The 27,928-nt window shown below is 38.6% G+C and overlaps 3 protein-coding genes across 15 annotated transcripts in view; 1 reads left to right on the top strand and 2 right to left on the bottom strand.

Moving 5' to 3' along the window:
* dlg3 (discs, large homolog 3 (Drosophila)) overlaps positions 1–2,163 on the bottom strand; it is an 83,578-nt gene extending 81,415 nt beyond the window's left edge. For 3 of the 10 annotated variants that reach the window (XM_019364973.2, XM_025911123.1, XM_019364977.2), the window contains exons 1-2: positions 1,727–2,162; positions 754–885 (exon numbers count right to left, since the gene is read on the bottom strand). In XM_019364973.2, the coding sequence (XP_019220518.1) occupies positions 754–885; positions 1,727–1,745 (151 nt within the window). In that variant the 5' untranslated portion in view covers positions 1,746–2,162. Of the gene's footprint in view, positions 1–753; positions 890–1,515; positions 1,546–1,726 lie in introns of those variants that run through there. The other 7 variants (XM_025911134.1, XM_025911137.1, XM_019365002.2 and 4 more) reach the window with 5 other exon arrangements.
* A 2,390-nt stretch (positions 2,164–4,553) lies between these two features.
* Positions 4,554–15,796, bottom strand: gdpd2 (glycerophosphodiester phosphodiesterase domain containing 2). Of its 2 annotated transcripts, XM_019364948.2 has the most exons (17): positions 15,590–15,796; positions 11,730–11,802; positions 11,302–11,524; positions 10,482–10,585; positions 10,280–10,373; positions 10,095–10,154; positions 9,899–9,997; positions 9,703–9,793; positions 9,184–9,329; positions 8,637–8,719; positions 8,175–8,334; positions 7,860–8,069; positions 7,625–7,773; positions 6,049–6,196; positions 5,823–5,899; positions 5,707–5,735; positions 4,834–5,095 (listed from the first exon to the last, which is right to left on the bottom strand). In XM_019364948.2, exons 3-17 carry the CDS (start codon positions 11,389–11,391, stop codon positions 5,049–5,051), a joined length of 1,587 nt encoding a protein of 528 aa, XP_019220493.1. In that variant the 5' UTR covers positions 11,392–11,524; positions 11,730–11,802; positions 15,590–15,796; the 3' UTR covers positions 4,834–5,048. The 2 variants fall into 2 exon arrangements, with proteins under 2 accessions (XP_003445215.1, XP_019220493.1); XM_003445167.5 differs by lacking the exon at positions 11,730–11,802 and having other exon boundaries at positions 4,554–5,095; positions 15,590–15,795.
* A 4,270-nt stretch (positions 15,797–20,066) lies between these two features.
* pdzd11 (PDZ domain containing 11) lies at positions 20,067–27,629 on the top strand. Of its 3 annotated transcripts, none has more exons than XM_019364953.2 (6): positions 20,067–20,205; positions 20,884–20,991; positions 23,193–23,333; positions 23,444–23,542; positions 25,967–26,054; positions 26,605–27,629. In XM_019364953.2, exons 2-6 carry the CDS (start codon positions 20,899–20,901, stop codon positions 26,637–26,639), a joined length of 456 nt encoding a protein of 151 aa, XP_019220498.1. In that variant the 5' UTR covers positions 20,067–20,205; positions 20,884–20,898; the 3' UTR covers positions 26,640–27,629. The 3 variants fall into 3 exon arrangements, with proteins under 3 accessions (XP_019220498.1, XP_003445273.1, XP_025766905.1); XM_003445225.5 differs by having other exon boundaries at positions 20,071–20,205; positions 25,994–26,054; XM_025911120.1 differs by lacking the exon at positions 20,067–20,205 and adding an exon at positions 20,381–20,791.
* Positions 27,630–27,928: the final 299 nt, after the last annotated feature.

The following is a 27,928-nucleotide window of genomic DNA, read 5'->3' as shown; positions in this document are numbered from 1 at the left end:
AAGGAAGTGAGGATAAGGTTCACACAGGCTCATTTCCAAAAACACAAAACACGCCACACTCAGGTTGTCATGAAGGTGTAGCTGGTTACAACTAAAATTTACTCATGATTCACTATTAGTAAACACTTTAGCCAGAAGCAGTTACATTTGCTTCTGGCTGAAGTGAATAAAGTGAATAGTTTTCTGACCAATGATCTATACCCTGCTGATACAGTTTTATGAGACATAAATGTGCCTATTTTTGTAAAACTTAAAGGAGGAATTGTGTTTCAACAGTGTGACAGGTCAGAGTTTATAACAGCACAGTCTATAGATAGACTGAGTTGAGTGTTGCTTTAATGGGATTTTATTACAATCCGAGTATGCTACAGAGGTGGTTATACAGCAAGCCTTTGTGAGGCAAACTGAAAGGCCTCTTTCATAAGACTTAATTGGGAAACATTTAGACTCAGTTAACTTCCCATACAAATTAATACAACCTGACCCCGTCTGCATCCTGTGTCAGCCTTCAGCCAATCACACGGCCACGCAAATCAAACTATACGAGCTGCACTGAATCTAATACTGATAGTGTGCGGCAACAGTGCGCAGTAAATTAAAAGAGATCACGAAAAAAAAAATACCTCCCATACTTAAGAAGACAGGCACGTGAAGAGGAAGCGTTGTTTGGAAAGGACATCCTAAGAACGGTCTGATGCAACATAAGATAGAGGGAAAAGTTTCGAAAGACTCTCTTCTTCAAAACAAGCTTACCGAGAAGGGCTTGAAACAGCTGGCTGCCCAAGATGGAAGACACTTTGCCCACGCTGGTCTTCAAGGCCTGTTCCTCTGGACTGGTCAGGTTGGCCTGGTACTGCTTGAGCAGCCTCACCGCCCTAGCTGTGTCTGCCTCACAAAATAAATACATGTCTCAGAACAACAGCAGCAGCAAAGCTACACACAGACAGGGGAAATGAAATGACAGTTTTATGAATCTGTATCCCATTTGAGAGGCTAGAAAACGACATTTCTGGAGTTGCAATTTTCAAAAATATCAGGAATTAATCAGTTCATACAAAAATTCCAGACTACTCTCAGTCACTCAACTTACCTCTTTATTTTAGCTCTAATTAAACTATTACTAAATGTAAATACATGTAGCCAGCAATACTGCTACTACTGCTTTTCTTTGCACAGAGACACACTGTTATAAGAATTTAAATAAATAATAAAAGACGGAAGATTTCTCCATCTTTTTAACTAAACGCATCACTGCTGCTGCCTGTTATATTCTCCTGCAGAGCACTTTAAAGGCATTTCTCTCTTTCCCATCAGGACTGTGCAGCTGGTTGTTGAACCCGGTGGGTGGTGAGGAGCACAGAATGCAGAGTTGATGCACATCACGAAGGTAAATCTACTACTTCACAGTTTCCTACCTAATCCTGAACATTATGATCGAGTAGGAGAAAAACATCTCAGAAAACAACAACAACAACAATAACAACAACAGTACGGAAGCTGGCAATTTCCACTTACTCTTAACTTTCTCATTCCCTGAGGGCTAAAACAGTCTGGTTTCTAGAGGGGATTACAGCTGAGGTTAGTGGGGCGGTGAAAAGCCGTGCAATGACTTTGATGGCGTAATGAGCTGGCATTAACCTAAAAACTTTAACTTTACCCGAGTATATAAGAAAAAAATGTGACACGTGGGAAAAAAAAGATATAACGTTACATGAACGGTACTCACCATATTTATGCACCATCATGTGGCCGACTTGAAAAGTCACATAAGTTATAATTTCGGGGTGTTTTGAGGGTTTAGGAAGCAAGAATAATAACTGCGATAGTCTCGGATAATTTTACAACCGGGACTGTCGCTCCTTCCTCACAACAGATTTTTTTTTTTAAATCCAGTCGCCGACACTCCCAGTCTGTCTGAAGTGTCGCTGCAGCGGTCCGCAGTGTGGTCCACACCCACAGACTGAGGTTAAGATGTGAAAAAGCAAAGACTGTTTACTTCATGTCAACTTTTCCAGAAGTTTTCTTTTTTCGGGGGGGCAAAACGGCTCCGGAGCGTGACATGTTCACGTCCCTCCTCCCCTCTCTCACACACGCCTCGCCTCCGTGGAGAAGGCCCACCGGTCCGGCCATAGCGGGCCCATTTGCACTGTCAGTATTAACGCTTTAAACACTGACACCTGCAGATAGCTTCAGTACATGACATCACTAGTAATGATCAGTGTGCTACTTAAGCCGTTTATGTCCCTCGTTGCATGTTTATCTGGTAAGTCGCCTGTTTCTCGATTTTTTTTGTAGTTGGTGACATCTTGTGGTGGGATAAGGTGGTGCTGGGAGTCCTTCATAAAAGGAAAAGTACACTATGCAGACGTGTTTTGGGCATGTGCAGAGAAGAGATAGTCAGGGTGCGGAAAATAGAGCTACCGGGCAGGTGGAAAAGAGGATAACTTCAGAGAAGGTTCATTGTTGTAGTAAAGTACATGATAAGATAAGATAAGAAGAGCTTTATTTATCCCGAGGGAAATTCTTTTGTTATACACATGCTCAATGCAGCAAGAGAGACATAGGAACAGAGTAATAAGATATACAATATGTACAATAGAATACAAGTATACAGTAATATACAGTATGATAGTGCAAAATATAATATCGAATAACTGTAGCAAGTAACAATATAATTATATCCTGAAAAATAAATAGCTTAGCTATCAGTGCAGGTGATTCTAAAAGTGACATAGTATTGTGCAAATGGATAAAAGAGTAGCAGCATATGATGGGGAGATGAAACAAACATTCAATGAAACCTGTTGGGTGATATTGCACAATCTGAATGGGAACAGAATAGCTTTGTTTTTAATCCTCAGGAAATCGCCTACAGAGTGAGGAAGAATTGTACAGTTTTATTGCCACTGGCACAAAGGATTTTCTGTGGCGGCAAAGAACACAACACTCTTTACCACAGAGTGATAGAACATTATCAACATTAAAGGACCTGAGCCGCCTCAGTAGGAAAAGCCGACTCTGCCCTTTTTTAAAGACAGCATTGGTGTTCTTGGTCCAGTCCAGTTCACAGTCCAAGTGTACCCCCAGGTACCGGTAGTCCTCCACGATCTCTACATCGTGACGGGGAGGCGTGAGACTGGGGATAGAGTGAGATTGAGGAAGGTGGTCAGCTAAAGCCACAAGAAGAAGACACTAAACATTTACAACTACAATTTACAATCGGACTTTATTGCTTTAGAAGTGTTATCATACACACATTCATTCAGTGATTTTTTTGTATGCATAAGCATTCACTAACATTCACACACACACACTTTGATGAATGCATCAAAGACAATGCCGGGTTCAGCATCTTGGCTAAGGACTCTTCAACATGTGGATGTGAAGAGGTCGGGGATCAATCCAGCGACACTCCAATTAGTAGATGACCCACTCACCTGCCAGACTGCGTTGTATACTGATCAATCACAAAACACTCTCTTCATTATATTTTTAAAAAAATGGTTGTGTGCTTCAGTTGTAGTTTTTATCCATGTCTAGTGTTAACATAGATTAAACTTTTCAACTGTACAAAATATAATCTATTGATCAGATTCAGTCACGTTAGAAAGAAAGTATCCATCTGTCAGTTCTAAGGTTTTACATGTCAGGACATAATAGAAATGATCCAGTTTTTAAATTAGGTGGACAGACCCTAAGACTGTTGCTACACTGTGTCATTATTTAATGAAAAAAACTAAGCCAAAATACAGAAGCATTATATCTGACTTTATCAGTCTCTTGCAGCATGGTGGGAAACGTTAGAGTTCGGTTTGTGGGAAACGGTTTGTTTTTTGGTTTATCGGCAGCTCTCTTAAGCTCCTGTCGCAGCATTTCAGTCAGGTTTAGGTCTGAACTTTAACCGGGCCACTGAAACACTTTTCTTTTTCAGATATTCTGTTGTAGATTTGCTGCTATGCTTGTGATCGCTACCCTGTTGCGTGACCCAGTTTTGGCCAAGCTTTAGCTGTCAGACACATTTAACTACAAAATATTTGATGTACCACCGTGCTTGACAGATGGTATAAGGTGATGTATGCTGGTTTTCATCAAACATGGACCTGTGTGCATTGTGGCCAATCATCTTCACTTTGGCCCGCAGTCTTTTTTTTTTTTTTTTTTTAGATGCAGCTTTACAAACCTAAGCCCTGCTAACATGTTCTTTGTACATAAACAAGTCTTTCCTGTGCCAGCCCTTGCAAACAAGCCATACTTGTTCATTATTTTCCAATTGGACTGTCACGAACTTTAACATTTAACATGCTAACTGAGGCCTGTAGAGTCTGAGATAGCGCTGGTATGAAGCACCTCCCTTATATAAACAGTTCATTCTTAATCCGTGTGAATGTTTGTGCTAATGCTCCAGCCACAACTATCTGTGTCCAACTTTAACAGCTTTTCTAATGTGCTGATTTTATTAAATATAAATCGCATTTGTTAAAATGATTTTTTCAATATGTCACCTGTTTATTCAAAATTAAAATTTTCACCCTCGTGTTCAGTAGATGCTGAAATAAAGCGACACAAGTTACCGTAAAAAATATAGTTTTATTAACGTTGGCTCAGATTACAAATGTTTATTTAATGCAGTAGTATTTTGTTTTTACTTAGTGGATACAAATTAGTGTATAAAATGCAAAAACAAAAGTAATTCAGATCTACACACCATGTCATATAGTCACAGAGTTTCATCATACTGTCAGTAGTAGCAAAAGAACAAACAAGTATTTAAAAAAAACAGTGAAAGATAAACCTGTGTAACTAGCTTTCTCTCTCATTGTCAAACACCCCCCCACACACACCCACACACACCAAAACTGTGTATACTGGCATCGTACTGATATGTAAAAAAACAACAACAACATTATGGCCTGCATAACTTTATAAAACAGTGCATATCAGTTCACATTAACTTGCTGTCCTCCAGATTTAGGTCCAAACCCCAGTGTTAGTGCAGAAAAGGCTGTGATTGTGAGCTTCAAGACTGAAACATCTGCAGCCGACGGCTGTCAGGCTGTTAGGAAGCCTTCCAGCTCATTGTCATTGCTCAGTCCATCTGTCACAACAAACAAGGGATACATCATTATGTGATCTGTTAACTTTTATGAAATAGAACATTCAAGCCGTCAGGTTGTGAAAATAACTTTTTTTTTTTAGCTATCATTTGATATACTTTCTATTTGCTTTTGATGGTTTTATAATGTTGCTTTCCTTTGTGTTTCACTTTCAGCAAAGCCATGCCAGGGATTTTTTTACACGTTTTTTTTACATTCCTATCTGCTGTTGCAAATGTTAGCTATTTAAATTAACCACATAGTGAAGAGAGAAAGGTCCAATGGTTGAAACAAGATCATTTTGCTACCTGGCAATCTAAAATGTGTCTTACTAATCAATAAAAGCAATATTAGTGTTAAATTTGTCCTGGTAACACCTTATAAATCTGCTCTAAAGCTGGAAAGATTTCTATTATTTACACCCAGGCAGTAATCATATATAGCTTGACAACTAGAGTTTTTCTATTGTTGCCAGTGAGTTATTGGTGAAATCATTGTTTGTTTTATAAGTTTGCCAATAAAGGGGAAGATAACCAGTGATCATCATTTTATTTTTTAAACTTAAATGTCAAATATTCAATGGTAAAAAAATAACATAATGTTGATACAGTACCTGCATTATGGCGAAGATTGTGTTTTGTCCTATGAGGAAGAGAGACATCGGTCAGTCAGCTTGTTAACTTTCTCTTCATTTTTATACAAATTTGTAGACTAAACGTCTGTTCTTACCAGTGAAAGAGTGCCATCATCACAAGAGCAGATGATATATCCACTAAAATCCATGTTATCAGGTATGTAGAGCGTGGCTGAAACACAAACGGGGTCAAAGTGTGTCACAAATCCTGGGAAACACTGCGATGAAGATGTGAGCGCCACATCCAAAATCTTGAAATGATCATATTTCTTGCTTCATAATGAAATAAACAGTAAAATGCCCAGCTACTGCATTGCTCACCATGACCCAGTCAGGGCGCTCCATTTCTTTTAGGAGGTGGCAGGCGTTGGTAGTGACAGAGCTGGCTCCTGCACACCACAGCATAGAGAACAGCCAGCGCTCATTAACCACGTACAGGTTCACTGTAATGTTTCGTTTGCGAAGGTCGCTGTCAAATACGAAGACAAGCACATCGTTTAGAAGCGAACAAGAAGAATTTTGAGAGATTACAAAGTAGTTAAAAGAAGCACCGAGAAATATGTGAAACTGTAAGACGGGTATTGATTGATATGCATGTGCATATTGGTAAATGCATGGATGAGGTAGCTCTTAAAGTCTTAAAGTCTCTGGAGATGACTGGAGACCTGCATGAAAAACATCCAACATCTCTCATAGATCATAAATAAGATCTGGTGGCTATATCCTAGGATTCCCATTTGATACTTGAGCTACTTAGTGATAGCTTAACCCTTAATCTTTGGAGCAGTGCCATCCTAGAAAAGTCCACTTCTACCCAGAATGCTTCAGCAGAGGATAAAAGCGATTACTCATTGACCCTTCATTGTAAAAGTCTTTTGATGTATGACAAATGCCCACTTCTCAAGAACACGATGAAGCATAAATCATTTGACTGTATCGCTAATACCTGTCAACCAAAGCCAATTAAATGCTTCGTTGACCATCTTTGTGATTAGAGGTTTAAGCTCTGCAAACCTGCTGTAATATCGCTCCCTTTGTAATTACAGACAGGCTGTTTTTGCAGAAACAGTCTGAGCATGTCCTGCACAGGCGTTCTCAGTCACCTCTGACTCCTTGTATGTCAAACTAATGCCCAGTCATTATATGCCATTCTCTTGCTTTCTTGTTACGTAATCATATTTAAATGGGACTGCTCAGCGTCTTTAGACATGATTGAATGTTAATTGTTACAATGCAGTGCACCCACGTGGAGGCACTCCCATTCACTGTGCTTCTCTACTTATTTATTCAGCTTTCTCAAAACTATTTAGATGGGTGTATACATGAGCGCAGACTGAGCATGAGATATGCAGAAAACTTTCCTGTTTTTTTTTTTTGTATATATATTATGACACATGAAATGACAAAATTCGGTTGAGTGCAAGGATAAGGATAATGAGTTATGTACGCCCAGTCTGCACATTACAAATCCCTGATGACCCCTAATAAGTCACACATATTTGAGAAGTACTCGTGTATTAATTGTGCCACCCATGAATAGTTCTATTTTGTGAGACATGTAGCAAGGCCACGCCATGGTGAGTTTGTTTTGCACTCAGTGAAGCGCTTCAGCGACTGCTTAAAACATGTTGCTACACTGCATTTCATTCTTTAGCCCCCCCCCCCTTTTTTATTTTCTATGGTTATTTTGCTAAGCCATTGAACAGAACACCTGGGCTGGGACATTATTTGAATCTTGTATCCTGGAGGCCAATCCTACGCCTCTATATTAAGTGTCAGAGCTGTGTCTCAGCATGCTACACGCAGCTTTAATTAACACACTACTGTGTATGGCCCCTGGCACCAACACGTACTGTAGATAGTATCGAGATTTCTTACCCACCTATTTTTTTCTTACCTGATGTTTTTCATTTTTATTTCGCTGTATTTCACATTTAGGTGGCTCCCGTTATTTTTTTCCAAATCCGTTTCATTTTCATAAACCTGGATAAAGCCTGGAGCCTCCTTCTTTACAGCTTCGCGTTCTTCAGAAGGAAGCCAAAGAATCTATGAAAAGGAGAAAAAAACTCTTAAAAATATGCTTGATCGTCAAATGCTTGAATCCCACAATTGATACAAGTGAGTAGACTTACCAGATTTTGAGGAATACCAGACTCTAAGATGGTCTTTACTGTGTCATTTGTGTCGTTTTTTTCTGTTTCTTTATTTTTCAAGTCAAATATCACTGAGGTATTGTGCTGTTTTGCAAATTTAAGAAGCTCTAGCAAGGAGGGTATGATCTCTTTCCTGGCTGTTTCTTTCTCCTCTTCTGAGAGCAGGGACACTGTGCCGTAAGGATCATTCTGCAAAGCCAGATAATTCCAGGTTTCTTTAGTCTGACGCATGATAATACATAAACCTCTGCGGGCAAATGTGCGCTCACGCATAAATCAAAGCACAATTACTACCTTGAGGAACTGTTCTCCTGCATTTAGAGTCTGTAATTGTTCGAAGGTCAGGTCAGCGCTGTTATTGAAGGAGGAGCCAATAAACTTCTCTTCAACATTTGTCGTTCTCCGCAAGAAGTCAGGTCTATGGTCATGCATCAAGAAGGGCTCTCTATCTTTACTAAATTTAAGCAAGAGTTAAACAAATGTTAGTATCTGTGAAGACAAAATAATCAGTTTTTTATATTTATCAATGAAGACAACAATAATAGTGATGAAAATAATGTTCTAATATTGTAATAATTAGTTAGGCCATAATGTTTATAAAGATTACTGCTACATTTGAGCTGATTAGTAGAATGACATGCCCCCACTTGCAGGACTGCAATCCACGGTGATACATTTCTGTCATATTTGTGTGCATGAAAAACTGAACTAAAAGCAACTGTGAGTGCTCCTAAGCATAAATCATTTTCATTGTACCTGAGCTGCACGTCCGTTTCAAAGGCTATCACGCCGCACTCGAGGCTTCTGTTGAACGACATCATGGTGTTCTCTGGGGCCAGCTGAACACAGGGAGGACAGATGGGTGAGAAACACTGATGTGCTTAAGTGCCCTTCCTACCCCAAAGCGGTGTGAGCACAGACAACCCCCGTATGCAGTGTTAAATGGAGCTTATTATTGACCCAGCAGCAAAGCAAACTAACAAGGGCACAGTAGCGTGGCATATGAGGACGTCACATGACTGGACCTTTGCTTACACCTGAGCCAGGGAGAGTCTACCTTCTATATTTGACAATATATGAAAATGGATTGTACGTATAATATTAGCATTAAATATTTCTCAAAGAATTGAACTGCGATTTTAAACGTTCTTTAAACTTCGCTCCTTTGTCAAAACCAGCTGCCAAACTTGAATATGACTGCAATCTGTCAACAGCAGCAGCTCTGTCCAGAGGTGTAATGTCACCACTCTATAAATATATAATGTTTATTTGCAGGGTGGTGCCAAGTAAAACAAACACTCACCATCGGCGCGCCTCTGTGGCCGATAAGTTTTGGTTTTTCAGGTAGTTCCTGCACTTCTATTAGACAAGGAGAGTGGATGAGCAGGGGACACAGGAAGATGGCTGCTGAGACGGCTAGAAACATCCCTGCAATGACCATCTTAGATCCTGGAATAAACACAAGTCAGACAATAATCTTTAAATATTTAAAATGCTCCGTGAATGTAAACCTTTGTAAAGAAGCCCTTTTTATTTATTTTTCCCCTGCAGGAATTGACTTTTATTATATTTAAACATATAGATTTATAAATGTATATTTATACATTTGTATATCTTTCTTGTGTATTGAACTAATGCTCATCATGCAGAATCAGTTTCCCAGTGACTGTCAGATGAACCTCAGCTTCAAAGTTCACTAGTAAATTTGTTTCCAGTGTTAGTCCTGTAATTAGGTTTGATACAATAGTGTGTATATAAAAGGATGATGTAATTGCATTTGAGTCATGTCTGTGTGTATGCCGAAACTAGGTCTGACACATACGTGTTTTAGCCAGGTGGAAGCGATGAAAGACAAACGGGCTTAGCAGAGTCAACGCTCCAACAGCACCAAACTGCAGGAAGGGAGCCGTGGCCTGCCAAGAGGTTGACACACACATCAAACACATGTGATGCTCTCACACCACTTAGAGCCATTTAAAAAAACAAAAACCCAAACAATTACTGTACTCTAACTCTACCTGGAGTAGAGTAAGAACTGTTGGCCATTCTTCAGGCCCCTTTGTGCTTATTCCTGAAGCCAAAGCTGTGATGAATATTACACAAAAACAGAAAATGATCTGTGCAGGAAAAAGGGGGTAAAAGCAGAAAGCAAATATAAGATTACACGATTTCAATAAAACTATAGACTAAACAGGTAAATGTTTGCATGCTTACCTTATGGAGCCAGTGTAAGTGGAGTTGCTCCTCTAAGGCAACTTGGATCAGGGCAAAGAGCTGTAATCATTGGAGAACATTTTAAAAATGGCGGCTTCTCATTCTTAGGTTTAATGATAGCCGTTTTGAATGTGGAGCAATATTTGGTTCCCCTGTGTGGTAAATTGGCAAAACTGTATTCTTACCAGCAGCAGGATACAGTAACTGGCCAGCACTGCAGAAATGATCACCACTACCAGGAAGTAGTTTGCCCACTTCTGCAGTGTGCTGAATAGTACCCTGATAAGGGTGAAGCACATGGTTAAAAGAATGAAGGACATCAACAAAGACAAATAACTATATTCAGTGTGTAAGTGTGTGTGTGTGTGTGTGTGTGTGATCACTCACTCGTTAACATTCTGTTGGTCATTAGAGATGGCCAAACAAATATACAACCAGCACAGGGAAAGCAGAGACATCAAAGTGACAACTAAGAGCGACAACCATCTGCCCTGAAATGAAAAGAAAAGGAGGAAAATTGATTACTGATTGATTCATTGATTTCATTTTTGAAGCCTTAAAAAAAATTGCGTAGTTGTCCAGAGAGCTGTCCCTGTGTGTCGATGTGGGCACAAATTCCAATGGAAGCTTAAAGTGAGACAATGGAACAAATCCAACATTTTTTCATAATTGGTGGAGTGCTTTGCCCGCACTGTCTCGTGAGAACTCGGCACAAACAACCCCAGCGCCCCCACCACCCCCTCCCAACCACCACCATCACCACCAACAGCACACCTCAAGTGTCATTTCTCTCACAGTTTTACAGAGCTCCTGCATCCTCCCCTCGCCTTTCATATAAGTACATAGCTTGTTAGGGCCTGTGAGTTTATTTGTTTCTCTTGGCACATAAATGAATTTTTTGAAATGCAATCACCACGTCGGTTATTGTGTTTATATTTCCTAACAATTTGTCAGTGACTGTTTTGCAATAAAAGTATCAGGTTTACAATGCAACAGTTCATAAAGCAGCATTTTATATTTCGGATTTCAGTCAGGCGAAATTTTAATCTCGGATTACTGGGATTTATAAAGGTTGAATGGAAATAAACCACACAAAAAACCCTAAAAAAATCAAATAAAACATGGTTATTTAAACATTAGACACTCCTGGAGAGAGATAAAGGAAAACTGTGACTTATCATAAGAAGAAAACAGATATTAAAACTACCTTTCTGTTTTGATTTTTTGACTCCGTCCAGCGGCAGCTATAAAAGCCCCTGCTGAAGAACAGGCAGCACAAACAGACTTGACACAACATTTCTCCTCCTCATCCACAAGCGTAGGAAACGCAGATCTGGTTTTGTGCCGTGCGGACACTGAAGAAGCTAATGCTTTTCTCTGGATGCAGTGACGAAGTTTGGGCTGATTGATCTCACCAATCCTGTGGTGTGCTGGAGGGAAAAGAAAAAGGCGACTGTGACAGAAAGCAAATGAGGGGGTGATGGGCGAACTTTCTTTGGGGTATTAAGGCAATCCCTGCTCAATTACCCCCCCCACCCTCCACCACCCCCAACTCCCACCCCTCAATAGAGCCTGTGTCTAAAATAGCAAGTGGGAAATAGTGGGAAATTCCACCCCTTCTTATGGGAGTTTTACCTGGAACACAAACATATGTTTAGTAGACTTCACTCCTGTTGTGAAAAAATAAAGTCACCGTTGAAAGCAAAGCCTGTGGAAAAGCAAAACACAGCATGAACAGTCTTTATTCCAGCTCTGATACAAAATATGTGCACCTTGTACTTGGGTGTAGATACAGTGTTTCTATGAGGCCGTATGCTGTCATGACCTCTTGTGCCACCTTACCTGTCAGCTGGTTATACTAATTTTTGTATCTTTGCATGGATACCTTTTGTAAAAGAAAGCTGCTTTAATATGAACATGAAACTGGAAACATTACGATGACCACTCCTTATCCATGTCGTTTGTGTACAGCTTGGCAAATTTTTTACAGTTTGATGGAATATTCTGCACCTCATGACTTGAGCAACAAACTAATTCTAATATAATTTTGGAGAATATAACCGTTTATCTTATAAAAAAGATTTTTTAAAATCTTTTTAAAGACAAAATCAAATTGTAGACACGTGTGCCATAAAGAATGATTCTTTTTAGCTGATGTTTGTACTTTTAGTTGTAACCCCAATAACCCCCCCCCCCACCCTCCACCCCCCCAACTCCCACCCCTCAATAGAGCCTGTGTCTAAAATAGCAACTGGCTGCATTTACAATGGCCAACACCATGGGGTATTGAAAGTGGTGCACAGACCGGCCTGAGAGTGAAGTCAGACTATTGGACACGGTGACAGGCACAGCCATGCGCAGAGAGGAGGAAATAAAGTGAAGACGACAAATAGTTTACAAATGGAAAGAATGAAAAAGAAAATGACATAAACTATGACAGAAATAAAAATGGTTTGGCTTGCCAGACACTTTTACATTGAAGTGAAGTAAACTGTGAACGGGTCACAGCAAGATTTCCGTCAACATGTTGGGGCTTATCATTCTACAGTTGTGTCAGGCTTTGGTCCCCTTTCTTGAAAGACATGGGAATTTACACACAATGTCACCCACTGAAACACTGAACAATAAAGGTTTCTATTGTGCACAGCCAACTCTTCCTTGTTAAACTAGATCCCTGGAGTTTTGCCAAATATTTCTTCACCTGAATTGTTCTTCTTGTTTTTACAATGAGGTGACAAACATGTTCAAGGTGAGAGCATAATAAACTTTAAGTAGTAAAAATGAAACCTAAAAAAATCACTCTAAATTATTCTGTAAAAGAAAATGGCACACTGCAATCAGCATTCTGAAATTAGGACAGAGTTGCCAACAAGAGCCTGTTTGGACAGATCCACAGGTCTAATTGTGACATGGAAATGTAAGAAGGCTTGTTTCACTCCAGAGACACTTGCTTTACCAGGAAGTTATGAGCTAAATATTGAGCAATAACCGTAATATGTGACCAACCACGCCATCAGTTTGTGACTAAAGAAACAAAAATGTCACTTAAATTCAAAGGATAACTGAAAGTCACAGCTGAGTTCCTTAAAACAGTGTCCTTTTCATGCCCCTGCCTAATATAGTAACTGGAAGCTATCGCTGTTTATCTTATGGCATTTTTATTGCTGCTCTAAACCTTATACTAAGCGCCACTTCAGACTACAAGGAAATCCTCTCATGGTGGATAAACCCCAAGAAATCCACAGCGCACACTGCCACCTGTATTGTTTGGAAGATTTAATGATATCGGTCAGACACACCTCTCCAATTTGTTTAACCAACGTTTACACTGTTATAATGTAAACTGCAATTAGGCACACGAATGACGTGAGCATGCTCCATTAATAAAAAACTGATGAGGAGTGAAATTTTCAGGTAATTGTTTATAAAGATTCCTTTTTTTTTTTACCCCACTAGATACAGATTAAGAAGAATATTAAAAAGAAACAAACACTATCACTTATTGCTTTCACACTCTCACTGTCTATGATCTGTCTCATCTTTGTAGGTTTTATTTCCTTTTTGGACAAAGATTTATGCACTTCTTTACTGGGCTTCCTTTATTAGTTCTATCATTTCTATTTCAATTTATATCCAGGAAAAAAGGCTAATAATGCAACATTTTATTAAGTCTGATTTATAAGCTCTCAGCGACCCACTTCAACAGTCACGCAACTCAGGAACCAAATTTTGGCAGAAGTTATGAATAAGACGTAAATAGATTTAGTTCTAAACTTAGGTCAGCCAGTTGTGCAATCTTGCACTGCTCAAAAACAAGAACACTTGAAAAATGTTAATACTGATTTGGATTTGGTTTCCACTGACATCATTTTGCTTTCAGCTTGAATGTTTCATTCATCAGATCTGATGTGTGATTTTAATACAGGCCATTTACCATTTTAATGCCCCCTTAATTATATATTTTTTCTATCTACGTTTGAGTTTTCATTTTATTACTGACATCTTAAAAAAAGTGCTGTTTAAAATGCTCTGATATTATTTGATATTTCCCATGTGTCTCACACAGTATGGGAATAATGTTGGATGGTCCTAACTGTTCCGTTCATCTTGCTGGTTTTCAGTGTGAAGTGTCACAATCATAGACTGTGTATTATTATTTTGGCTGATGTTAAGTCTGACAGACAAGCAAATAACAAACCTGACAATTGCCAAAGAGGGAATCAAATAAATACTAGAAATATAACCAGAAATCACAGGGCAATACACAGATGACATGATGAGAAAAGAAGGCTGATGCGGGAGAGACAGGTGACGGCAATCAGACAATCAAGACGGGGAAGTGAAACTCAAAAATTAGAGATAATGACAAAGGAACGCAGAAACAGATAACTGAGGGAAACAGCACAAATAGTAAACTCCACAAATACTAATCTAGGATTAAAATATAGTTCACACACACAAACTAAAGCATGACTCACAATGGTACGGGGAGAAAACAGACAACTAAAGCTCCTCAGAAGAACAACAGGGGAAACCGAGGATAAAGGGATAGGGGAATATGCTGACAAAAAGACTGAACAATAAACGCCGGAAAGACAAACTCAGACTTCATTATATTAGCTGAGTGCTCACAAACCAAAACAAGACAAAAGAGTCAGGTGCATGGCACTTTACAAGGAGAAATCTATGTTTGTGGTGGCTTAATGAAACTGTGGAACTGATGCTAAGTCAATGATTTCAAGATGACTCAACAGGCAAAATGATTTCGCTTGAGTCTGTGGGGTCCGCGGGGCTTTGTTCATAAACTGATTCATCCTTTGAATCCGGAGGGGGAAACAATTATATATTTAATCACTTTCCTACGCACTGATTTACACGAATAAGTTGCTTGTCGTTTTTAAAACATCTATCTGTCAGGACACTAATTAAAATTAGATCTGATCCTATTACTCTGCTGTTGTCTCCATGTAAAAATTCTTCCAAAATGCTTGTTTTTAACCTAGATATCAACATGTTATACACCTGTCCATGAAGGTCACTGTTTGGTGACCATGCGTCCTATTGAACACATGCCTATTTCTTATTCAACGTCTTCTGGATTGATGGAATAAACGGTTTGTATAAATCCAAGTTCACACATCTGTAGTAATAGTATGTAGTCAGAAGTTGTGAACCGCTGTAGTTATATTTGCACTTTTTTCATCTTGTGAGTTCGTTCTTGTGCTCGCTTGGATCTGGAGCGCTTGCTCACATTTGCAAGCGCTTTACTCCAGCAGCTTATTGCATTCTGTACAAAACACTTCTGAAAACTAGAAAGTTTGCATAATACAGACTATGTACCTGTGCAGGTATTGTCTTATATATTTCTAAGATCGGAGACGTGTGTGCGCACATTTAATTTAAACACGTTGTTCGGAACAAAAACCAATCTCTCTGTCTGTCTGCCGCAATAAAACCCATGCGGTAAGCTTCCCGACAAATTCAAACCGACTCACCAGTCAATCTAGGTCACGGAGATCGGCGCACGCTGCGAACTGGCAAAGACGCGCCGGTCTTGGAAAAGCCCCTCTGCCGCCACTCTCTCTTTCCACCATCCCGTTTACTTGCCGTGAGTCTGTGGGCTGAATGTAAATGGGGTGCATGAATAGGGACGGGCTAGGGGTGTACCGCCAAAGTGAGGAAAGATAGTGTGAGAGAATACCTGCACAACCTTTTGGAGGGCGTCCGCGCCGTGGCCACGCCTCATCCAGTTTCTGATTATGATTTTTCTAGGTACCCAGACATTAAAAAAAAGAAAAAAAGAGATAATACGAACCGACATAATATATTTAAATAGTCCTCAGATAATTTATATATGAATATAGGTGAATTGTCTTTTGTGTTTCATCATCTGCTCCTATTGTAAACGAGCCCATTTCCAGTAAACTCGCACTGCGCTGTTCCTGAAGCAGCCCGGAGGCTCCTCACCTACAGGTGACAAGTGACTTTAGATTGTTTTTTATGATAATTTCTTTACGTATATATGGGCCTAATCGACAAATCTTAAAGGGGTAAAAGAAGATCTAGCTGGTCAGCTGCAACATCATCTTTATTTATGTATGGATGCATCAACAGTTACTGTATAATGCGCAGATATACATGACCCATGCATCATCCTGAAAAAGGCTATCTGATGCCAGATTGTTTTCGATTCTTTCGGGTTTTTTCCCCTGTTTGTTATCTATTCATCAACACGCTGTAGTTTCTGAGTCAATTAGTGAGTTACTGTCATATGTCAGAATCAGTGGACTATACTTCCCATTGCATGTGTGACATTTTGAATGCCTGCTGTACCAAACTCTCTTTTTTCTAAGGATTCCCTGCTCTGTAGCTGAATAGTGTTCAGATGCTGATTTAAAGAAAACATGCCCTTTAAAAAAAAATTTGTTTGCAATAAAAAGAAGAACATTTGCATTTTACTGCATTTACTCACACAGAACAGAAAGATATGTGAGTTCTTAACTGTCAGTAAAAAAAAAAGGGGGAGAGGTGAAACAACATATAACTATGTTCAGTATGTAGTAAGGGCATCATGCTGTGCAAGCATGTTTGCCCATAGATTCTCACCACCTCAAACATAATGCTCTAACTTACATTCTAACAGAAGAAGAACCATCCTCTTCATTCATGTGCATCTTTCTATATATCTATCTTTCATTAACCACACTCCTACATGTGCTAATCCTTCCTCCTCCGTATTGCCCCTGTAAAATATTTATATGAGTGAGCGCGTACATGTCAAGCTAAATAAATATGTTTTACCTGATGTTTATACCTGCGAAATAACTGGACGGCATGTGGGTGATGTGGGAAATTCCACCCCTTCTTATGGGAGTTTTACCTGGAACACAAACATATGAGTTTAGTAGACTTCACTCCTGTTGTGGAAAAATAAAGTCACCGTTGAAAGCAAAGCCTGTGGAAAAGCAAAACACAGCATGAACAGTCTTTATTCCAGCTCTGATACAAAATATGTGCACCTTGTACTTGGGTTTCTATGAGGCCGTATGCTGTCATGACCTCTTGTGCCACCTTACCTGTCAGCTGGTTATACTAATTTTTGTATCTTTGCATGGATACCTTTTGTAAAAGAAAGCTGCTTTAATATGAACATGAAACTGGAAACATTACGATGACCACTCCTTATCCATGTCGTTTGTGTACAGCTTGGCAAATTTTTTACAGTTTGATGGAATATTCTGCACCTCATGACTTGAGCAACAAACTAATTCTAATATAATTTTGGAGAATATAACCGTTTATCTTATAAAAAAGATTTTTTAAAATCTTTTTAAAGACAAAATCAAATTGTAGACACGTGTGCCATAAAGAATGATTCATGTACTTTTAGTTGTGCAAGAGTAACGAAATCCTGTCAACTATGATGTACTGTTTTGACAACTTCAACAGTCATTTGAGAATTAGTCAAACTGAAAAAACCTGTATTGGATGGTGTACCTTTTCTCAAGTAAAAATCAGAATATCTGATTTTTACAGCAGTGTTAGAACTAAGTCACGCAGGCATAATGTACTCTGATGGTAAATGGAAAGGACACCCTCGCTGTAACATGTAAGGTTTTACACATCAGGGCATAAAATTAAAATGTGTGGTCTTTAGTTGGTCCAAAAATTAGATAAGCATAACCTCAGATAATCAACAAAACATGACGTTTACTCTGTGTTGTCACTTATTTAACAAAAACTTGGTCAAAATGCAAGAAGCAGCGTGTGAAAAACTCAGCATGCCCTAACTGCTTTCACAGGAATCAAGACTTAAAATAGCTGCCAGGTGCTGCTAATCAAACGCACTTGATTTATTGATCCTTGTAAAAATCTAAGCACCTCTATAAAACAGAGTTTTTGGCAGTTTGCTGGTATGGCGCCTCCAGGTGTGTGTTAACACAATGTCAATATAAAAAGACATCGGTGATGATCCTGAAAAAGGAAATTCTTGCTCAGTCTGGGAACGGTTACAAGGTCATTTCCAAACAATTTGAAACCCATCATTCTATAGTGAGAATGATTATTCAGGGGTGAAAAACATTCTAGACGGCTGCCAATCGTCCCAGGAAGTGATGTCTGACTAATTTCACCTGAAATCCAGACAGCGGGGTACTCAGAAACTGCAATAAACCCTGGAGCTACATCTCAGACGTTATAGGCCTCAGTAAGCAAGTTAAATGTTAAAAATCTTGACAGTACAATTAAAAAAACTGAACAAGTCTGTTTTTTTGGGGTGGGGGAGGATCTCCAGGAGAAAGTCTCTTCACTTAAAAACCAAAAACCTAAAACATGATCGCAGGGCTCAAGTTCTCAAATTTGCATTTGATGAAAGCACATGGCTTCTTGATCAATGTCCTTTGGAGAGATGAGACCAAAGAGATGCTTAGCTATAATCCTCAGCACCACTTTTGTGTATGGACCCCGTACTTAGTTTTTCACGCACTGCTTCTACACATTGGCTTAGTTTTCTCTTAAATAAACAATGACACGCTATAACAGATCCTTTGTTGTTGCTCATCTCCCGTTGTATTGACCTAATCTGAAGACTTTGGTAGGAAATAGATGATTTTGATTATGTCCTGATATATAAAAGTTTAGAATTGACAGAAGGTGGAGTTTCTTTTTTCTTTTTTTACTATGACTTTATTTAATGTTACTTTGGTTATAGTAGTACTCCAGCAATGCTCCAGCAACAATGGAACTCTTGAAAGTGGTTTCGGTATGCTGACATATTTAAAAACAAAACAAAAAAAACTGAAAAAAACTTGCCATAGTTTTGTTTATCTATCTTGCGAAGTTTCTGTGTTTTTCATTCCAATCTGTCAACACAGGTTTCATTTCATTTAATTGCAATGTGCAACTTGCAGAGACCTGAAGCCTTCTGAAACAAGCTCGGTGAACAGTAAACACTGTGCATGATTTACCATCGTCAAAGTCATTTCTGAGTGCTGAAGCCATTGTTGATCTGCGATAATAAAAAAATGTTCACGCTTCACTATTTGGCTGAAGATGATAAATGCAGTTACAGAGTATGCACTATAAAGCTTTAACATAATGGAGCCCATATCACGCGTCAAGTTTCTGCAAAGCAACTTCACACAAACTTTCACACAACGTGGGCACATTTCGCAACACACATTTCTCACTTGGTTTTCTTTCTGCTTAAGTTAGAAAGAAATGCAAACATATGCAACTGCAGCATATAAGGAATATAAGTCACAGTTCACATATAGGACGTGCGTGATCTTAATTTCTGATCATTTTTTCCCCACATAAAATTATATGTAAGAATATGACTATCCGGACACGGGACAGGGACATAAATGATGAGCAAACATAATAAATATGTCTGTGTAGGTTCTCAGTCATCCAGATCATGGCAGTCTTAAAAATTTGGCTGATAGGATGATGCATATGATCACTAGTAGGTCAACTACCCCCACAGGGTCAACCACCACTAGGGGTCAAATACCTGAGACTCTCCACCTTTTAGAACTGAAGAAGGCCCTTGGATAATGTGCAAATCAATACAAAGAAAATATATTTTTGGTCAAATTGCAAGATATCACAGAAGTGTTTTACAGACTTCCCGGTTGATTTTCCAGCTAGCCGCCATTAGGTTTCTCCATCTGCAAGAGCTTTCAGGAGGTCGATATGCAGCAAAACGTGAGAGCTTGTAGAATAAAATGTGAGAATGTAGAATTTTTGTTAACCTTGTAACTTTTTCACACACTTGTTTTTCACATTTACAATTGCAAAAAGTATTACAAAAACTTGTAATTTAAATTTGTACTCATATTTATTCACTTTTTAAGCTACTTACAACTTCAACTCTGTGATTAGGACCTCTGTAATCAGTGAATAAAGCTGTTCAATTGCGCCCTCTCGAGTCACCAATCCACGAATTCACGCGCTTTGACTTTTGTAGCTGTTCAAAGCGCGAATACGCCACAGTGCTGTCGGACGTCTTGTAGTAACTACTCCACACCAGGAGGGGGCGATAACGCACTATAGCTGCCTGCAATTGCTTACAGCAGCAAGTTTACACTGCTAGCCCTCTGACTGGCAGGTGAGATATATTTTTTGTTGTTTTGTTGCAGTCATTCATGTTTTTCAATGCTAAATGATCCAAGTGCATTTATTTTAAAGTTCCTGTGATAATAATAGCGCGTGTCAAAGTGTTTCCTGTTTAATAGAGCAGAGCTAGCTCGTTTACAGTTAAACAGTAAGCTAATCGTGGTGCTAGCTCGGGATGCGTTTGCGTGTTATTACCATATGAAACTGTCCACTGTGAGATAATTTCACACGTTTATTTTATCTCGCTTCTTTCCCCTGATCCACATGCGTATTTTTTTTTTAGAAGATATTTCTAAGTGTTAGCCATATAACGTCCCTATTCGGACTTGGTGGCTAACCTGTTACAGAGTTGTGAACGCAGCTGTGTTTTTAGCTGATGTTTTGGTCTTCTCTGCTCTTTATGCCTTATCTAAAAATGATACATGCAAAACCGGGTGTAATAATGTGGGTACATTAATGCCAAACCCCGGTGAATGAAGGCATTACAGTCATGGAATAGGGACTGACATTATATTGACTTGAAGTTACGTGTCCGAAACCACAACACAGTAGAGACACCGGAGCTCTTTAAATCAGCGGTCTGGATTTCGGGGATTTCCCTTTAATTTGTATCAAGCAGTCCAGTGCATCCGTAGTTCATAACAATGAACTGTTATTCTCTTCTCGGTAGGGAATTTTAGCAACCATGGACCAGAAAATTCCCTACGACGATTACCAGCTGCCAGTGGTATTCCTGCCTTCTTATGAGAACCCGCCTGCATGGATACCTCCACAGGAGGTATGGCAGATATTACTCCAACTAACCTTTGTGCTTAAATCATGTGCTAAACATTTTGTACCTTATTATATAGTGTATATATTTATATTTTTTATCTTTTCTACTTTAGTTATGATTTATAGGTTGTGCTTAATGTTTTGGCTGCTGTAAAACCGTCTTACAGTGCCGGAAAATTGTATTTGCCCCCTTACTGATTTCTAACTTTTTTTTTTATATATATTTGTCATTCTTATATGCTTGGGATCATCAAACAAATTTTAATATTTGTCCAATATAACCAGAGTAAATACAAATGCAGTTTTTAAATGATATTTAATTTATTATGAGCGAAAAACTATTCAAACCTACCTGGCCCTGAACATGAAAAAAGTAACTGTCCCCCTTGTTACGTCATGATGAACTGTGATTAACCACATTTTTTGGGTTCAGTTCATTAGACCTGTTGAATCAAGAAATCACTTAAATAGAACCCGTCTGATAAAGAGAAGTGGGCCTAACGATCTTTACTAAAAAGCAAAAAGTCATCATCTAAAGAAGCTCAAGAAGAGATGAAAAACAAAATAATTGACATCCATCGGTCTGGAAAGAGGTACAAGGCCATTTTAAGGTTCTGGGACTCAAGTGTACCACGGTGAGAACCATTATCGACAAATGGGAGAAGCCATGCAACTGTGGTGAACCTTCTGAGGAGTGGCTGACCTACCGAAATTACTCCAAGAGTGCACTGATGGCTCATCCAAAGGGTCACAAAAGAACCCAGAACAACATTTAAAAAACTGCAGGCCTCACTTGGCTCAGTTAAGGTCAAAGGTCATTATTAAACAATAAGAAAGGAGAAAACCACTGCTGACTCAAAAGAAGGGTTGTTTCACATTTGCCATAAAATATTCTTGATGATCCCCAAGACTTTTGGGAAAATGTTCTATGGGCTAATGAGACAAAAACTGAACTTTTTGGAAGGTTTGTGTCTCTTTACATCTGTCATAAACTAGCAAATCATTTCATAAAAAGAACATCATACCAACAGTCAAGCATAGTGGTGGTAGTGTTTATGTCTGAGGCTGCTTTCCTGCTTCAGGAGCTAAACGATGTACCGTAATTGATAGAACCATGAATTCTTCTCTCTACCAGAGAATCCCGAGAGAATGAATGGCCATCAGTTTGTGTCCCTGCTTGAGCAAACTTGGGTTATTTAGTAAGATGACGAAACACTCCAGCAAGTTTAACTCTGAGTGGTCCACAAAGAGTGCAAGAGTGAGTCAAAATTCCTTTACAGTAATGTGAAAGACCCATTGCCAGTTATTGTAAACACTTAATTGCACTTCTTGCTGCCAGGGGTGGCACAACCAGTTATTGGGTTTAGGAGGTATCTACTTTTTCACACAGGGCCTTTTTGATAAATGACATCATAATCAAATATGCATTTTGTACTTGGGTTATCTTTCAGTAGCTGTTGCATGTTAAAAATTGTTTCATGTTCTAAAATATGAAGGTGTCACAATTATGGGAAAAAAATAAATCAGGAAGCGGTAAATACTTTTTCACAGTGCTGTATCTAAAGTATCTACTGGTAATTTTACTGAATACTATTAAGTTTATCTGAGAGTCACAAAGATTCTTGGTTTTTTTTTCTTGCTACTGCTTTTTTGTAGCTTTTAATGGCATCTTCCATGCCAAGGAATGGGGCTTCCCAATGTAACGTGATAATAGGTGGTCACATACAGGTTGTAACCTGTAGGTGCACGCACAGTCCTTGTGTCACCTTGAGGCTTTTCTGTCTGTCATGGTTTCGTAGTTGGCGCCTTTAACTCCTTTTTTCAGTTAGTGTTTGGGTTTCAGTGAGTTCCTGAAGCCTGTCTTATATGCGTTTGGAAATCTGACAAGTAAAGAGGTGTTGGTGCCTGACTGCAAATGTCAGGACTGTGCAATACCATTACATGTGCTACAGAAAGCAAATGGGTGGATATTTTTTGTGAATGTGCTGTTTCCAGATTTTGTTATCCCAATGAAAACACCTTTTTTTGTTGTTGTTGTTGTTGCTGAGCTGCTTATTTTCCAAACAGGTGATGCTGAATGTGTATTATGCGATGTGATATTCTACAAGGCGGTTCACTCTCATCACATTGTTTTTAAGGCAGAAGAAGCAAACTTGGAGAAACTAAATGTCGCTGGCTGTTCTTCTTCTCTTGGTTCATTTTTAGCGGGTTCATCATCCTGACTATAACAATGAGCTCACACAGTTTCTGCCTCGCACCATTGTGTTGAAGAAGCCTCCAGGAGCGCAGCTGGGCTTCAATATCCGTGGTGGGAAAGCTTCACAGTTAGGAATCTTTATATCCAAGGTGCGTGCACAGCCCTGGTTATTAGTATGTTTTTTTTTTTTTCTTGCTGTGCTGCTGACTATTTGTTTGCCTATTTTTAATCAATTTAAATAATTTCTGTGTGCTGGCAGGTGGTCCCAGATTCAGACGCCCACAGAGCAGGGCTGCAGGAGGGAGACCAGGTTCTTTCAGTGAATGATGTTGATTTCCAAGACATAGAGCACTCAAGAGTAAGTCGAGGCTGAATTTCAAACAGGCTTTATTCAACACATTGTCTCCAGCACACACTTACATATTGAAATCTACTGTGATATTCATAAATCTGATTTAGTTTAGATGTATTTCTATTCATGTATGTACAAGACTAACAAATAGCTTCACATACTGTGCTGTGCTCTTTAATCTTCACTATAGTCAGAACATATTCAAGGCGGGGTTGCTCAAGTAATCCTTAATGGTGATCACGATAATAATTTTTTTGTCAATATCAAGCTCACGATTACAAAAAGTGGGTAAACTTTAATTTGGTGGAGTGCGGTATAGGATAATCCAGACATATTGTTTTACTTGTATTTCAAAATTTCAAGAGTTGAAAAAATCGATACCTATACCCAGGAAAATACTTGATATTAGATACCCTTTTATATACTGTGGGTGAGATTTTTACCCTATCCTGCAACAACAACAGTATCAGCAACGAGGCAATTTATTAAATTAAATCTAAGTTAGATTTAATAAAGTAAGTATTTACACATTTTTAATTTATTTTCAGAAATATCCCTACACACCCACTGATATTTGGTTGAATGTCTCTTAGCAAGTTGCACCTCAACCAGATGCTTTTGATAGCCATCAAGAAGCTTTTTGGATTATTCTTTTTATTATTCTTGGATTATTAGTTTCACACTCATTCACACATTGTGGCTATACTTGTAAAACAAACTTAACCCTGTCATGAACGTGGTCCTGTTCTTGAATTATTCTGACGGATATTTGACCACTGTTCTTGGTGGAATTGGAGTTCACTTTTACCATTAAAAATTACCATGACATTTATACTCACAATGAGCATTATATATAAGAGCATCTCAAAACATTTGAATATTACGAAAAAGTTCATTTGTTTTTGTACCTTCATTCAAAAAATTATGGATTATAAGTCATGAAAATCAGAAGTCCACTATCTCAAATGAGTAGAATATTTCAGATTAAAAAAGGATTTGGAATCTAACTATGTCCAGTTTCTGAAAAGTGTGTTCACCTATTCTTTCAATACTTGGGCAATGCTCTGTTTCCATGATTTACTGCATCAGTGCAACGTGACATGGAGGTGATCAGTTTGTGGCACTGCTGAGGTGTTACTGAAGCCCTGGTTGGCCTGGGTGTTTGTTATCTTCCTTTTGACAGTGTGCCATTGATTCTCTGTGGGATTCAGGTCAGGCGAGACGGCTGGCTGTTCAAGCACATTAATAACATGGTGAGCAAACCATTTGGTAGTTTTGGCGTTGTGGGCAGGTGTTAAGTCCTGCTGTAAAAGGAAATTGGCATCTCCATGAATCTTGCCGGCAGTTGGAAGCATCAAGTGCTCTAAAATGTCTTCTTCCAGAGTTTAGGAACTTGATTTCTAAATGAAACAAAAAAATTTACTTTCATGTGAAAAACTTCCAACTAAGCTTTGAACTGATGTCAAAGCTGCTCCTGATACACTGACACCAGCCTCAGTCCACTCCTTGTGAAGGTCTCCCAACTTCTGGGATGGAGTTATCCTGGCAGTCCTCTCAGAGCTGCGGCCATCCCTGTTGCTTGTGGATACTTTCCTACCATGTCATGTTTTTTTTTTCCAGCCAGGTTTCCATTGATATGCTTTGACACAGCATTGACCAGCAGGTCTTTTCAGCACTGGCCTTCTGTGGTTTGCCCTCATCATGGAAGGCTGTCAGTCAGCAGACTTCCCCCTGATTGTGGTTGCATGAACTGAACGAGAATAAAAAATGCACTGTATTTGTACCATTTGAACGGTAATTTGTTTAAACTGATATTGAAATATTGTGGTAATTTGAGATGCTGGATTTCTGATTTTCCTGAGCTGTAAGCCATAATCATCAAAATCAAAACAAAAAAGGCTTGAAACTTTTTTCCCTGCATATTTTTTTCAAGCATGAATGACTTTCTATAAGAGAATTACAGTGTAAGCCATTCTGGCCATAATCAAACCGCTGTGAGAAATAATGACACACCAGATGCACCATAATTGTTTTGTGTTCTGTTTTGTTTTGTTTGTTTAAAATCAGCAATGCTTGAGGAGATATACATTATGCTTTTATTTTGAAAAATGTAGTTCCTGTTGAAGCATGTAAAATATTTAGACATTTAATCTAATGTGTAAATATTAGCTTTTTTGAATTTTGACATGTAAATGCATGTTGTAGCATTAATGTGCAAATACAGAAAGCATCTACTCACAGATACTTTCTGTATTTGGAAACTTGTCAGGAGGACAAGTTTTTGCTTGTCCTCCTGATCTATCTGCTCTTCCAGTGAAACAGCAGATCTCATACTAAAAAAATGCAAGATTAAGTGGAGCCAAATGTTGCAGTTTTCTTTTTGTTCCATATCTTGTTCATCACAACATTGCGTTATATTTTCTGTTTAAGATCATGGATAATGTTTGTCTTCTTCAGGCTGTAGAGATTCTGAAAACTGCGCGAGAAATCCTGATGAGGGTTCGCTTCTTTCCCTACAGTAAGCGTTGGTTTACTCGATTGTATCAGGAGCATGATGACAACCTAAAAAAACATTTATGTCAACATGTGTTTTTATCTCAACTGTTAAGATGTTTTAGAGAGATGAAGAAAGAAAAAATTGTTTTCCTGAAAAATTTGTGTTCATGGGGATCTTGTAAGATATTATTTTAAGACAGATCTACACTTAATGTCCTTAAATATTTGAGTCTTGTTTTGCTGTTAGGTTAAATGCTCAGAGGAAACTGTTGTGCTCACTTTGGGTTTGAAAGCAGGTTTTAGTCTGTGCCTTTTACTAGTCCTCAGTGTGCTAATACAGCATGTGTTATATATTTAAAACATGCTGAATTTCTCAAGAATTTGAACATTGTCAGTATGCCATCGTGCCATCATAATAATAAGATTATCATCTGGCTTATCTGAGTGCAAAAACAAAAGACAATAAAAACTTTAAATCAGTAAAACTTTGAGCTATGTCATACTGATACAGAAATCTATAACAGTGCCCATGTCAGTACTCTAATGGTGTCCTTTGTGGGTTGTTTTATCAGACTACCAAAGGCAGAAGGAGAGGACCGTACACTAGATGGCAGCAGAGAGAGAGACAAAGACAGAGGGATACTTAACTGCACTTCGCTACAATCCTCCCACACACTCTGGCCTCCATTCTGTCTCAGCTTCAAGATGACTAATGTATGACTAACAATCTCATTCAGTCTTTCATGTAAGGAAAATATACATGACGTTAAAGACTGAGTTTCATAGATACTCCTTTCTGCATGCTTCACATGATGAACTCTACTTCGATTGAATATATGGTTAGGAAGTTTTAAAGTTTCTATGCAGAACTTTTTTTAAGACTATAAATTAGATTTTAAACTATAAATTATATAGAACAGATAAATAATAGATATTTTCTGGTCAAGCAAAGGATTTAAAGATGACCTTTCCCACATTTCCTCGAGCCCTGTTATGATATTTCTGCAGATGTTTGCATATGTGTGGACGAAACACCATCACTTGATATGAGTTATGGTCACCAGACCTCTGTTGAATTTATGAATATATTGCACAATGCTGTTTTTTCATATTTAGTAAATATTTGTAATTGTGTATGAAATGCTAAGGGATGTAAATATACATTTCAGTCACTGCTACTGAGGGGTTTGGTACTTTTATGTTCCAGGCACGAGTTTTACATACACTGCGCGTGAGCTGATTTAATGCTGTTGCATAAACTGTGTGTCTGAGGTGCCAAATGGTTTACGAGCATGGCTTGTAACGTGCTATTAAAGTGCATAACATTTATCGGAGCGTAGTGGTAAAGCTTGTAATGGGGTGTTATCTGTGCGGTGGAGGCACCAAGGTTTGCAGGTTTAATTCAAACCAAAGACAGTCTGGTGCTTTCATAATTTTGGCCTGCCTGGTTCAAGATGTGTGTAGTCAGTAGAATCTGCAGATCCAACTTCTGGCTGCAAATTAAATCTGCATACATTGGAACATTCATAGAAAACAGTGGAATACCTCTGGATATTAGTGCATTATGCTTTTATACAATAAACTATGTTAATAGCTACCAGTTTTGTCCAAGTGTTGTCTTTATTTCTGCACACTGAACATTTTTATGTAAAGAATTTATGTTTGGATTTTCATTTGATCTGAATGGGTTCAGTATTTGTATTTTTTATAGAGGTTACGATTACAAAAATAAAGCTCAACTCCTTAACCTTTGCTAGCATTTGGCTTTGTGCACTTGAAGAACTGGAACTAAAGCTAGAGAAGGACTGGTTTGTTCTGGTGCAAGTAGCAGAACTTGTTTCACCCTTGAAGTCAGTTTCTCTTGAAACTGATTGACTGCATTCCTCTTATTTGACA

Source organism: Oreochromis niloticus, linkage group LG2, assembly GCF_001858045.2.
Source record: "Oreochromis niloticus isolate F11D_XX linkage group LG2, O_niloticus_UMD_NMBU, whole genome shotgun sequence".
NCBI classification, from domain to species: domain Eukaryota; kingdom Metazoa; phylum Chordata; class Actinopteri; order Cichliformes; family Cichlidae; genus Oreochromis; species Oreochromis niloticus.
The sequence above is the reverse complement of the archived record's forward strand: the minus strand, read 5'-3'. Positions and strand labels throughout refer to the sequence as shown.

What these genes read in the sequence shown, in the direction of transcription:
- gdpd2 (XM_019364948.2), bottom strand. Translation starts at nt 11,391, where the DNA reads ATGTTGTGTCAAGTCTGTTTGTGCTGCCTGTTCTTCAGCAGGGGCTTT. An exon ending in CAGGAGAACAGTTCCTCAAG is followed by an intron (nt 8,070 to 8,174) that starts GTAGTAATTGTG and finishes CTGGCTTTGCAG; the next exon opens with AATGATCCTTACGGCACAGT. An exon ending in CTGGTATTCCTCAAAATCTG is followed by an intron (nt 7,774 to 7,859) that starts GTAAGTCTACTC and finishes TCCTTTTCATAG; the next exon opens with ATTCTTTGGCTTCCTTCTGA.
- pdzd11 (XM_019364953.2), top strand. Translation starts at nt 20,899, where the DNA reads ATGGACCAGAAAATTCCCTACGACGATTACCAGCTGCCAGTGGTATTC. An exon ending in CATGGATACCTCCACAGGAG is followed by an intron (nt 20,992 to 23,192) that starts GTATGGCAGATA and finishes GTTCATTTTTAG; the next exon opens with CGGGTTCATCATCCTGACTA. An exon ending in GGTTCGCTTCTTTCCCTACA is followed by an intron (nt 26,055 to 26,604) that starts GTAAGCGTTGGT and finishes TTGTTTTATCAG; the next exon opens with ACTACCAAAGGCAGAAGGAG.